This window comes from Neodiprion lecontei, chromosome 1 (genome assembly GCF_021901455.1).
Source record: "Neodiprion lecontei isolate iyNeoLeco1 chromosome 1, iyNeoLeco1.1, whole genome shotgun sequence".
Taxonomy (NCBI): domain Eukaryota; kingdom Metazoa; phylum Arthropoda; class Insecta; order Hymenoptera; family Diprionidae; genus Neodiprion; species Neodiprion lecontei.
In genome coordinates this window covers 40,231,787-40,244,918 of record NC_060260.1, presented here as the reverse complement: position 1 = coordinate 40,244,918, position 13,132 = coordinate 40,231,787, and the positions used below count along the sequence as shown (strand labels likewise).

General features: G+C 40.5%; 1 protein-coding gene across 9 annotated transcripts in view; it reads left to right on the top strand.

The window, feature by feature from the left end:
* Window positions 1–13,132, top strand: part of LOC107224867 (SLIT-ROBO Rho GTPase-activating protein 1) — a 41,918-nt gene that overhangs the window by 4,536 nt on the left and 24,250 nt on the right. For 2 of the 9 annotated variants that reach the window (XM_046741769.1, XM_046741753.1), the window contains exon 1: window positions 11,213–11,504. The exons of 1 other annotated variant lie outside the window; for it this stretch is intronic. Coding sequence is in view for 1 of the 8 variants with exons in the window: in XM_015665092.2 (XP_015520578.2) it covers window positions 5,752–5,827 (76 nt within the window). In the remaining 7 variants the exon portion in view is untranslated. Of the gene's footprint in view, window positions 1–4,962; window positions 5,828–10,598; window positions 10,665–11,212; window positions 11,671–12,303; window positions 12,470–13,132 lie in introns of those variants that run through there. 6 more of the 9 variants (XM_046741749.1, XM_015665092.2, XM_046741744.1 and 3 more) reach the window with 6 other exon arrangements.

Genomic DNA, 13,132 nt, shown 5'->3' with positions numbered 1-13,132 from the left:
TCAACGTTTCGTACAACGAATTAACAAGCTGGTTAACTTGTGCATCTCTCGACGTTACGTCGATATTTTCGTGTAATTTACATTATACATTCTATACAACATTGAACACGCGTATAACCGGTTATCGGTTGCGACGAGCCAGTGTTGTATGCACCTACTTAAACACCACGATCAGTGCCCTCCGCTCTGACTTTTGTCGTGGTATTTAAAGTAGCGTAGCTGAAGTTTATCTGCACTTGAAACCTTACGTATTACACATTGAGCTACTACCGAGCAAAAATTGATTTAAAACAGATTATTCTCACGCTTTAATAGCCCTAGGGAATTTCGATCATATTGAAGTTAGTAACGTTACCGTAACGATTTATGTCGAAGAGAAAGCCGTAACCCGTTATTTCGCGATTTTGGAACTGTTTGAAATTCAATAAACCGTGATAAAACAAAACATACTCGTATTTTCTAGTCTTAGTTCCTTCAAAATCATTGTAAAAAATATGAAAATAGTGATTTTATCCCAATGTTTCGTTGCAGTAATTTCACTAACTTCAACCTCGTGAATTTCGACCTCGTCTTTACCCGAAGAGTAAAGATTCGTGGTGGTGGGTATACCTATAGATGTTGTACACGTGCAAGTGTAAATTTTCCCTAACCCGCGCAACAGCAAAAACCTACCCTGACCCCTCCTCTGGTGTCTCTGAAGGGCCCCTTCGTCCTCCCCTCAAATGCCTTTCGCAGATTCTCACAGGGTCAAAGTCACGGCCGCTCTTCGCCGTTCTCCCAAATTAGAATTTAATACGCCGTCCGGGTTTAACAAGGCGGCGGTGCTGGTGGTTGTAAAACTTTCAAGTCGAGCTGACGACGAGAAACCCTGATTGAATTGCCAGTTGAGTGGCAGCAGGTTCATCAAGAACAGTGATACATATAGTATACTATAAAGGATTCAATGGCAACAGGTATTGAGTTGACGGTATTGGAGAAATTTTTCTTACTGCTAGAAATATTATTTTTCATTTTCCATTCGACGGAATGACATGTGAAAAATAATGAGTGGGGTATAATAGATACAAATTTTTACAGCACACTGAAATTCCGCGATTATGCCAAATATTTGGAATTGTTATACCTCGATCCGAATCGTGATCTCAATCGTGATTCATCGAGATAGATCCGGGCCACGTGTATTATATACATAAAAAGCTACAATATAGATTGTATACGTTGTGTTTATTTAAAAGATGATAAACTGAGAGCAAAAAAAAAATTGTAAATATCTTCAACCACAGCTGTAGGGAAAAACGTTTAGATCTTTCTTCGATACGTTAAAAATAGGCTGATAGAAGGATAGGAACATTCGGAAAAGAAACATCATACATCCTATATATAGGTATCAGGTATGGTATATTATACTTAGGTATATTGAGTAAGCAATGGCAATAGGCACTGCTCTACGCGTAAACTGTGAATATATAACAAAGTCAATGTATGCATTCTAACTGTTATATGAATTATGCATATGTAAATACGTTAATGTGCAGCAAGAAGGTACTGCAGCACTCCCAAAGTCCAAATCTAGTCCGTGGGACCCACGCCCTACATACTATTATACGTATATTATACTATAACGCATATTAAAAACAATAATTTGGTCTCACGCTTATCGTTATTAACTGGTGCAATAGTAGCACCATGATGCTGCATGAAATACAATATATAACTAATGCTTGTCAGTGACACGCTGCTGTACGCATACCTATAACATCAACCGAGGTAACAACTGTGTCATGTGTATGGGGTGCTTTATATGGTGTATATATATATGGTATATGTGTAAAGACCATTTCCATTTGTTAATTGACGCCGTACCGAATCCCCTTTCACTTTCACATTACTTGTATGTGTATTATATATACATATATAAAAATTTTCGAATATCACGTGTCGGCTTAGAAAGAATAGTCTTTAGTAAAGGTGAGTCGGTCAGTTTCACTTCTCTATTCACGGTATGCTGCAGTTTCGCGTGGAAATTCCAATCTACAATTATGTATTAGTTATACAGAACGCTAACGAAGATAACATACAAACTCCAACGTATCGATCCTTGGTCAATAGCTTATTGTGTAACAAGAAGTCAAAATCGGTCTTACGGATCGAGCGTAAGTTTACAATATAAGTCGTAGGTGAAGTCGAGGACGAATATTGCAAATACACGAGGGGAAAAGACCATGGCCTTCTCGTTGCACGCGATTCTTTATATAACAAAAGTATCTTACGCGGTTTTTCACAAAGCACAAAATTGTGATCGCGTAACGTCAGATTTGTTTGCGACAGCGCATGCGCACTGAACAGAAAAAACCACTTTCAACTCCTAGGACTGAAAAGTGGTCTTTTCTGTACTACGCACGTGCGCATTCGCGCACTCACTCTATCGACATAGAAACGGATACTTTGTGTACGGTGAACACGAATGAAAAAATGCGTAGAAAAACATGCTCATGTTACATAAATATGGTTTTGCAACGATTCGACAGAAATGACGATTTACGCAAATGCATCGAAAATAATCATAAATCGAACGTATATTAGCTCAACGCGTTCCACCATTCGATGACGTATGAACACATGATCGTACGTGTTACGTATATTTCGCGGAACATAGAACCGGAGCAGGCAGGCGATTCAGAAGTAAGGCGAGATCCCAAGTGCATGATGGCATTCGGTTCAAGTGATCCTGTAAGGGCTGTAAGTATATACTAAGCAGAATGAGAGGTGGTGAACGGAAAGGCTCCTTGCCCAAACTTGACTGTTGACAAGAGCTGACAATGAGGCGAGCGCGAAGAGCTGTGGCTCAAGAGTTAAGAGTGGATATTCGTATAGACGGATATATGGGGTGCGGTAGCTGCAACGTGTATCGGGTGTATATTATTAAGTGTGGATCGCGTGACGCCGCCAGCGCTCCTGCATCCGCCGACTATTTCATACAATGTACACTTGGCCGCACTCATTCTGAGACGTCTTATGTTTTCGATTTGCCGGTCAAGCTGGCAATGCGGAATTAACCCGCAGCGCCACCGCCGACTACTCGTGAAACAGGCTCAATATTTGTTAACATAACGTAACCCATGATCGTACGCGGAGAGAATAAGAGATCGGATTTTACTCGAAAGTGGAGGAAGAGAAGGACACGTCAGTTTTGGTAAAAATACCTATTCTTCGTAAAATGCCGAATTTACTCTAGAAACAGTTTGAACCACTGCGTGGAGAATAAAATCTGCTACATTTATAGTAATTATATATAAATGACATAGATATTTTTTTTTTTTTTACCAAAAATCTCGATGCGTCCCTCTTTTCCTGCAATTTTGAGTAAAATCTGCTCTGTTTCTTCTTTCCGTGTAGAATTTTGCGTTTTTAGGTTAGGTTCGACGGTCATGGGTTATTATATGTTTACAAAAATTGAGTCTGTTTCGCAGGCGGCCGACGGTGGCGCTGCAAGCTAATTCTGCATTGCCAACGTAACCGACTCGCCGAAGAAATTGACCATCTCAGAATCATCGCTGCGTCCAAGTGTACGTGCATACACCGGTGATCCACACACCTGAAACCGCCCTACGGGCTCGTCGTCCTCTTCTTCCTTCCCCCCCTCGATCAGTCATGAAACTCGGTTGGGGAGCCAGAGCAAGTCAGAGTCACGGCCACGCTCTCCGAGGCTCCGTTCGCGTTTTGCCGAGCGAATCAATGGACGCTCGTTACCCCCCACCTAAAAATATCCTCTCACCCTCCACCGACGCCCTTCGGGCAACACCCGCGCACGCATCGCCATAGAGGAAGAATTTGGAGAAGGCGATGCGGCGCGACGATGGACGTACGGGACTCCGAAACCGATAAAGAAGTAATATTATGTAGAGCGAATCACTTGCAGGGCACATCCTGCGTTATACTCCTTATACTTATTTATGTTAGCTTTTATGTCTAGTATCTTGTTTTTCTTTCGCTTTCCCCGTCCTACGCTCGTCTCGGGACCAACAGGAAAGAATGGTCGAGACCGTAAAACTACGGGAGATTTTTTTTCTTTCAGGGACGTCGATTATACCGCAGCGCAGCGACTAGCATGTGCATCGTTGTTTATTGTATGCCGGCGCGGTGTGGCGCCGGATATTCTTCACAAGTATAGTTCAGTTTCGATTCTATGCAGTGTCGTATAGATGATATGGCCTGGCGGGTGGTGCGGGAACTCGAAGAAGCTCGCTCTCGGTGTCCGCTCAAGCCGAAGAAGGAAGGCGGCGGCGCAGAGGGGGTGAAGGAAGAGGGAAAATCCGGTTGCCTGGCGACCGGGATCCCAGCCTCCAGTTCGATCCCGTCCGACGAGTGAAACTCCATCCCTACTTTTCACCCTTCACCCTCACCCGATTCCACGGTGCCGCTACTGCGTCTTGGATGAAGAGAGAGAGAGAAAGAGAGAGTGATGGATGGATGGATGGATGGAGAGATTCCTGTGCAGAGACGCAACCGCAGTTGCTAACTCAAAATGAGCAGGCCAGGATGAGAAAGTAATATACGTCGACACATACCTATAATATCAAATCGAATCTTTCGCCAGGACTCACCGATCATCCCCGTGTCTAAAAATCAACCGCGAAGATCATCAGACCTTGCAGATCTTAACAATTAGCTTGACGCATATCTCGATTTTATATTATGCGTTCATTGTACGATTATTACATTACACTTGGACCGGAGTAGTAGCCTAATACATATCTTACACGCGCATGCACATACAACGAGCGGCAGAAGAGGAGAGCGGGGGCATACACCAAGAGGGGCGGGAGGGACGAGAGGAGAGGAGAGGCAGAGCGGAACGATGACGAGAGAAGTAGGGAGGGAAGCGGAAGAGGACGGCGGGAGGGGGGCGGCGGGGCGGGGGAGGTGGAGGAGGAGGGGGAGGAAAGAGAGGAAGAGACACGATGGGGCGGTTTCAGACCCAATCACCCTCCGATCCTGGAGCGCGGAAGGTGTAGAGAGAAGAGAGACAAGTCGTACACACAGACACATTTACGAACACACACACACACACACTAACTAAGAGCTACGATGTGTCAGAAGCTACGCGTCGTCCGTCTCGTCTCTCGTCTTACATGCTGATCAGCCGAATTCTGACTTCGAGACAACCGCGATGATTCGTTCCATTCCATATCCGCGATTATTATGTGACTATTGTGCTTCCGATTTGACAACGTGTGCGTTGTCGTGCGTGCAAGCGTAACACGTGCGAAACGAATTGAAAGATTTATAAATATATATGTATATATATACACACATTTAGAAATATAGGGAAGAGAGAGTGCGGCTTGAGTTCTATACGGTGGGTGCAGCAGCTCTCTGTGACGATGGTGCAGTGATGAGTGCAACGAATTTTTTCATCAAAGTGTTTAGGGATTAGTATAATTCACTACTTGGGGGATTATTGTTTTTATTTATGTTGTATGGTTTATTATTCGGTCGACGGAATTTTTTATCCCGTTTAAAGGTCCCGAGATATTTGTGTATATGTTGTTCTATTGAGGGAGAGAAAGAACGAGGAGAGAAAAAAGGGAAAGGAATTACAGAAGAGAGAGCGTGAGAAAGTTGGATGTAACAAAAAAAAAAAAAAAAAAGAAAAAGGGAATTACTCGGTATCTGTGCGCACGGAGAAACAAAGACCGCGCCAAAGATACGTTGTATATATGTAAACACGAAGTGAACGTATAACGCAACATGTTTCAGTGTATCATTCAGCAAAGGAACGGATGGATTCATCCCTACAGTCCTGACACGAAAGACGTATTTCCAGGTACCGAATATTTTACACACAATATTCACATTACGTATAAAACGACCGTCTGGGTTCTACCATGTTTGGAATTGTATTTATTATTGTGTACTTTGTGCATTGGTGCTGTAATTGAATATCTACAGCTATACGGTTTTGTATTTTTCGAACTATTGCGCGATTCTTCGTTACATATATATACACTTTGATTTCATCATGGCGCTGCGTCGGTCTTTTCTTTTCCTTTCTACGTATCTTTCATCTTCATGGTCTTCAGTCGTTCTACGAATGATTTATCTCCCGTTATGAATATCGAAGGTGTGACAATTTTACATCGATATTTTCGTCTAACTCTGCGTTATTGGTAGCTGTGATATGTGTGTTATCCCTTTTCCGCGCGTATAAACTCTCTGTTGAATTGATATTTGAAAATTTAAAGAAAGATTGATAAACGTAATGTACTTTTACATAAAGTTTGTCAAATTTATTCGACACGAGTTGGGTGTAATTACATTCCATTAATTAACAACAATTCACACGCCTTTCAATAACCCAATTGTCAATTTTAATATCAGTCGCATACAGCAGTCAATGTACACACGTGAGAATGTTGTACATGTGTAATTTTAGACGAATAAGCAGTATCGTCTGCTTTCTGACACAATATTTTTACACATGACGTTGATGGGGGGAAAAAAAAGAAAACTAATATGCGTCAAGTAAATATATCGCGATGACTGATTTTGAGTAATTCTACGAACAAAGATATATAAGTGTAATAAATAACGGATATATGTAATAACTGTGAGCAATGCGTACCGTGACTGAAAATTATGCGGAGATCTCGATAGAAAAAAAATGATCTAAAATTGAATTTTTTCACAACGAGTATTTATATGCACACATTTAATTCGAAGAGTCTTTTGAATTGTTCTTCCAATCGTATTATATGCGGACCTTCGAGTATAATGAGGATGAGGTTAGTAACGTTACGGTAACGAGATGCATGTTTAGAAAAAATCGTTACTTTGGACATTTAGGATTGTTTGAATTTTAGTAAACCATGATGAGAAAAAAAGATACTTATATATTTCGAAAAGTCAACTCCTTGAAAGTCATTCGGAAATTGCACGATAATCATTTTTTTCTTTGACGTTTCGTTACGTTAACGTTACTAACTTCAGCCTCGTCGAGTATATAAAGAAAGCCAAATGTGGCATCGACGACAATGTCGCCTGGAATGGACTCGCCGATTAATAAAAATGCATAACCCTATATCTACATGACAATGTCTCGCGTTGAATTGTGCGTTGATAAGATAAACAAATATCGCCTGGACGGCCCATTTTTGGAACTCCGCATATTTGGGCAGAATGCAATATGTATTTAGAAGAAATAATCGCGGCGAACAATGGTTGAAGAGAGGAAAAAACATTTTGCGTACCCCCGGTTGTATGTGTTTTATGCATATTAGCTGTTTATGAAATTCTTCGAATCGATTCTTTGGGGCGGGGTTGAAGTTCCGAATTGGAAAAGTTCCGAAGGCGCTTGATTCCGAATTTTATTTGGTGGCGAAACTTAAAGTGTAAAGAAATCACACTTTTACGAAACAACAAAGTTTTGAATGGTTCGAAAAACGACGGCTCAAGATTCCGAAAATTCAAGTTACGATAGAGTGAAATTTTGAAAATTAAGATGTACTCACACGGCGTAGTTTACTCAACAAGTTGGTGTAAAAAATCAAGAAGCAAAAAACTTCAAATTCGGAATTTCAATCCCGCCCCGAATTTCCACACAAGTTTGTACGACGTTATAAAATTCGTTTATTTTCAATTCCTTTGAACAAATTGTCCAAAGTTACGTTCTAAAATTTGACCTCCTTTTTCGCCGCTAGCGGAGAAAATATTATCTCATGTACGTTTAGTGGCAAAAAAAGGAGCAGTAATTTATGTGTAATGCGGTTATCATTAATTTGGTGAACGGACACGCTCTTAATTTCATATACGCAACTTCATCAACGCCATGCACCCTCAATTCTATCTCACTGCAATCGTAATATATGAACAGTAACAAACAATGACGCTTGACTTTATACGTATATACATATTCTCTGAAGCAATTAGCAGTCAAATATACGCGGCGGGGTCCGTCTGCAGGATTACGAGGAGGCCAGTTGTGTTAACCTCGGGTAACCTGACCTGCCCCAACCCTTTCTGAACTCTTATATTATATGAATAGTACAATTTGTTGTAAGAAAACGGTACTAATACCAGCATTCAAACACGTCTCTGTATAAATTTTTTAGTGTCCGTCTTTTGCTCCTGCAAAACGCTTATAATATCGTTTTTCGCACTTCTCTCGTTTACAAACTAAGTTCTTTCTTCCACCCATTTAAACGTAAATTCAGCTATCTTGGTTATGTAAGTTATGCCGAAAAATAATTTCCTTACTATGTCTATTTTTTTTTTTTTTTTTATTCAACCATTTTACTGTCATCATCATTATTATTATTATGTCGCATAAATTTTGCTTCCATTTAATGAAATTTGTGTAAGAAAAAGAAGAAAAATATCGTACCTTTAGTGCTTAAATATATCGTATGAAGTTCAGACCGTTTACGATGAAGCGGGATTCGATGCATGGAGGTATAGGTATAATGTAAAAATTTGATTGAAATGCGACGCGGCATCGTAACTATTACACAAATAATACATCCTGACCCCTGAAAGCGTTGCGATGCCGCGGTAAAACATCAATGCTGTGCGTATATGTACTTAATGTTAGCTGCACGTTTTCTATCTAATAGAGTCCAGATTGCGCATACGCGGGTCGTGATGGGAATGCACTATATATATCATATATACATATACAATAGGCGCGGTGGTGTTGGGAAAATCGTGCTTAAGTCAGATACTTGCGATACATGTAAACACGCAAAATGCGTAATAAAAACTCTGTATAGACGTATAACAAATAAAAAAAGGAAGCTCTGCATTTTTTTATCGTATCACCATTTTCCCCGGTGATCTTCGTGTGTATAGTCCGGTTTTTCCTTATCGCATCGTCCGCGCGTGCAATGGTGTCCTACATTCGCAGCAATCATCCTTGTATCTTTCTTTCCTCTCTCACGGAGCATTAAACGATTATTGTGTCAAAGTGTTGTTGTATAAAAGCTGTCATGCGCGGGTGAAAAAAAAGCTAATACGGATAAAACGCATGTATGCAGGCTTTTTTTTGTGTTTCTCGGCCTTTCATCGTACCCGATTCACTTCGAATCACGCCCAATTACAATTCAACAAGCGGAGAGACGAATTATATAATGATCGAAAGAACAACGCCGCTTTCGAGTGTGGTTATATGGTTTTTAGAAAATATTGCTTGTTGCGTTGTTGTGAAAATAATGAATATAATATGTTGTTGAAATGTACCGGTGCATGCGTAATTAAATAAAAATTAAAAAGAAAAGAAACCGAAAAGAACAGTCAAACCGGAAATTTAAACTTTGAGACTCGGTAACAAAATTATCCTCTTGTGGTTGAGAAGCATAGGCTGAGGAAAAATAGATTTGGGAAGACGATGACGTTTTAGTTACCGTACTTTTCGTGGGCTTCCTTATATGCACATATTATATAATACACATGGCATATACACCAAGTGAACCGAGGCCTCGACAGGAAGGAGGAAGGAAGTCGGTGGAAGAAAGGTTCGTGTCACGTATCAAATCGCTAGTGATGCTCGACGATTCGACGCTATATGTAATGTGTAATTCTCACTGTATGTAAGTATACATGTAAACATATATTCATGTACAGCAGGTACATATATATATATATACATACATACATACACCTGTTTGCCGCCGCTGCACGTGCCTCTCGTTGCTTTCGAGCACGATCGGTATAATTCATAACTAATACGATGGGTCCCATGCATGCCCATCAGTTATGAATGAAAAAACTCCTGATCAAAAATATAACTCTGAATATGCGTTTGCGGTAATCGATGTTTTTATTTCTCTACCAATATGAGATTGTCTTTTTATTCTTCAACAACTTTACTCAGCGCAGCCTGCTGTATAGCAAATTTACCGCGTTGGGGAAATTGCCATTTAAAAAAAAAAATACATGTTTATCGATTTTAATCATAAAATTTTGCCGTCAACTTTGAGAAACTTTTTCGGGAATTCTGCAAGGGGGTTTGAGACCGAACATTCATTACCAAGTTTATAATCATATTGCTGAAGAATGGAGAAAAAAAAATATATTATGGACAGTGGATTATTAATTAGGACAATTTTCTGGCTTCTCTACTAAATCTGGATGCCGATAGTGTCTTACTTTTCAGGCCAATTATCGATATATTTTTTTTTCCTCGTTTTGGGAGGGTTTCGTGATGTGTATGTAAATTAGCGACGAATTGACAATTTTTATACGATTTCCGAATTTGAATGCGGAGAAAAAAAAAGTAACCCCAGATTTATACAATCTATAAATTGTTTGGATGGGCGTTTCGCATTTTCCTCGCATTGTCAGCCACCGTCAGGATTCCATTATACCCCGGCGTTCATGCATGTCACATTCTACACGTAACGTCGAGGGGTCCGAAGTCCCTGATATCCTGGAAAACCGTCGTCTGACATGTGACGGTGCGCGGTAGAACACGAGTCCCCGCGATCAACTGGTAGAACCGACCAGCGACGATGATCGGACCGCTGATAACTGCCGTCGCCTCGTTTCTCCGCCTCCGTTTATTGTTAGAGCTGCGATCGCTGTCCGTCGGTCAACCTCCTCTAGTGTAGCACCGAGTGCCGAGAGCGACGAGCGGACGCGGCGCATCGACGGTATTGCAATAATAACACGTATGTACCCAGCGAACCACATCGCAATCAGGGTTCGCGTATTATTGGTGGGGGTTGCTGGGAACGGGGAACGGAAAACGGACTGGTATACGTATTGTGATCATCCGCGTATTATCGGCAGGAGCTGACGGGAACGGAAAACGCGGAACGGGAAACGGACCACCGGTATATAACACATATTGTGGTCCGCGCACGGAGCTTGGATATAAGGAGAACGGTCATAATGTACATAAGAAACGGCCGAAAATTTGAAGCAAAGCTTTTCTACACTAGAGGCGCTGAAGTTGCTAATGTCGGGTTTTTTTTAAATCTAAGAAGAGGAAAGTGGGGGAATGCCGTGATACAAACAATAACAAACGAACGCCGTGAACCTGACATTAACGTCACCAGCGCTACCCTGGTGAACATTGTGAGGAAATGATCCTTCTCCTTTTTTTTTATGGCCGCAAATAAAGCCAAAACGCCTATGGCGATCGTAACTCTCCTTATATCTAGGCTCCGTGGGTCCGCGTATTATCGGCGGGGGCTTCTGGGAACGGGGAACGGGGAACGAGGAACGGACCGCGACTCGCCTCGCCTCAGCGCACCTAATTGTGGTTAATTTATCGAGGGTCAAATGCGCTCGAGTTAGTTTGTCGCTGCTGCTTCACCGCGAGTCGAACGGCGCAGACGACGCGACGCTACGCAGCCCTCGGGGGTCGGAACGATTTGTTTTTACACTTACTGATCGTGCGCGAGTTCAGAGGTGAAAGTAATAATTCTGACTGCAAGGGGGGGATCATTCTCGTTGAATAGCCCGATGACCAACCGGAAACTGGCTTATCCTTTTTTTCTACCACGGTACATTTACTCATTGCCTATCAAGTGCGAAACTTCACGGTGCTCTTGTATCAACGTATCTATTATACGCGCGTTTTAGGGATATATGGAACGAGTGTACGCGGGTCAAAATTGTTCCAAAGAAAAATGTGAAAGAATAAAAGTTTTAAAAACGTTACAATTAAAAGTGAGGCTAATGATGTTGATTCTCATTTGAAACATATATTTATTAACGACTTCCGAGAAATCACATTTATTCTACTATATTTCACCCAAAAAAATACATGTAACCTGATTTTAATGATATATTGCTCATTTTATTTATAAGCGAATTCCCTATGACGAATCATTCTGGGAATAATTTTTTTTTCTTTTCGCAAGCTCATGAATTGGCAACAAAAAGAATCGATGTGTATAAAAGTTGTTACAAATTACAGATGACGAACTTAAGTTTCAGAATAAAATATATTTCATCATACTGTTCTGGAAATTCTAAAATCGGGCGATCATAGAATAATAAATCATGTCGAAGTAGTATGGGTTTATTTGTGGAAAAATCATCAGATCTCTGATGTTGGTACAATGAGGTTATTTTACAGTTCAAATTCAGTGTTTTGAAAAAATTGGTAATATTATCAGGGTGGCTTTTCTCAGTAGTTGCATCCATAGCTTAGCATTTTTCTCATACTTTTGTTGTAACACTTTCCGACCCGACTGCACGTCGCATAAATCCATAAAATCGAAAACCAATAATATATTGTTCGGTTCCGCTGCTACGGTGTGTAAATTTTTCCTTAATACATATTTCACACGCGCGTAGAGGAGGAGCAAATAATTCCTGTTGCTACTCGACGTCTGTTTTATTGTTTATATATATACTTATAAACACACATGTGTATGAAATAGTGATGTGCGCAATACCGGATTCCAGCACATTAGTCCACTCGAGATAGGTCTAAAAATCGGGCCACCTGGAAACAATTAGGGTGGCGATTTTTTTTTTTTACACTCAGAGGGATGTGGTCGGTAGTGGAAATCTCGAATTCCGGGAACATCCCCCCCTATTGCGTTTGCCGCCATCTTGATTTAAAGGGTTTTTTTTGTTTTTCGAATAACTCACTTATTTTCATCTTAAGAGTGAAAATGATGATAACCAAAGTTGCGGGAATTATGATTCCCCACAGATTTGGTGATTATAATTTTTACCCCAGGATCAATATTTTCGGACGTATACTTAATTCAGGGGTGGACATTTTTGTTTTATTTTCAGTCATTTCATTTATTATCAAGTTCATCGTAAAAATCTTAATAACCAAATTTACAGGAAATAAAACTTCCTACCTGATTATTGATTACCATTTTTACAATAAACTTAATAATAAACGAGACAACTTTTAAAAAAAAAATTTTTAGTCCTATTTGCCGTCTAACTTTACAAATACGATCCTTGGCTAAAAATTATAACTACTACACTTATGGGGAATTAAATTTCCCACAACTTTGGCTATTATCATTTTCACTCTGAAGTTAAAAATAAGCGAGTTATTCGAAAAACAACAAATCCTGCTTCAAATCGAGATGGCGAGAAACGCAATGGGGGGATTTACCCAAAAATCGAGATTTACACCACGGATCTCCCTAACACTAAA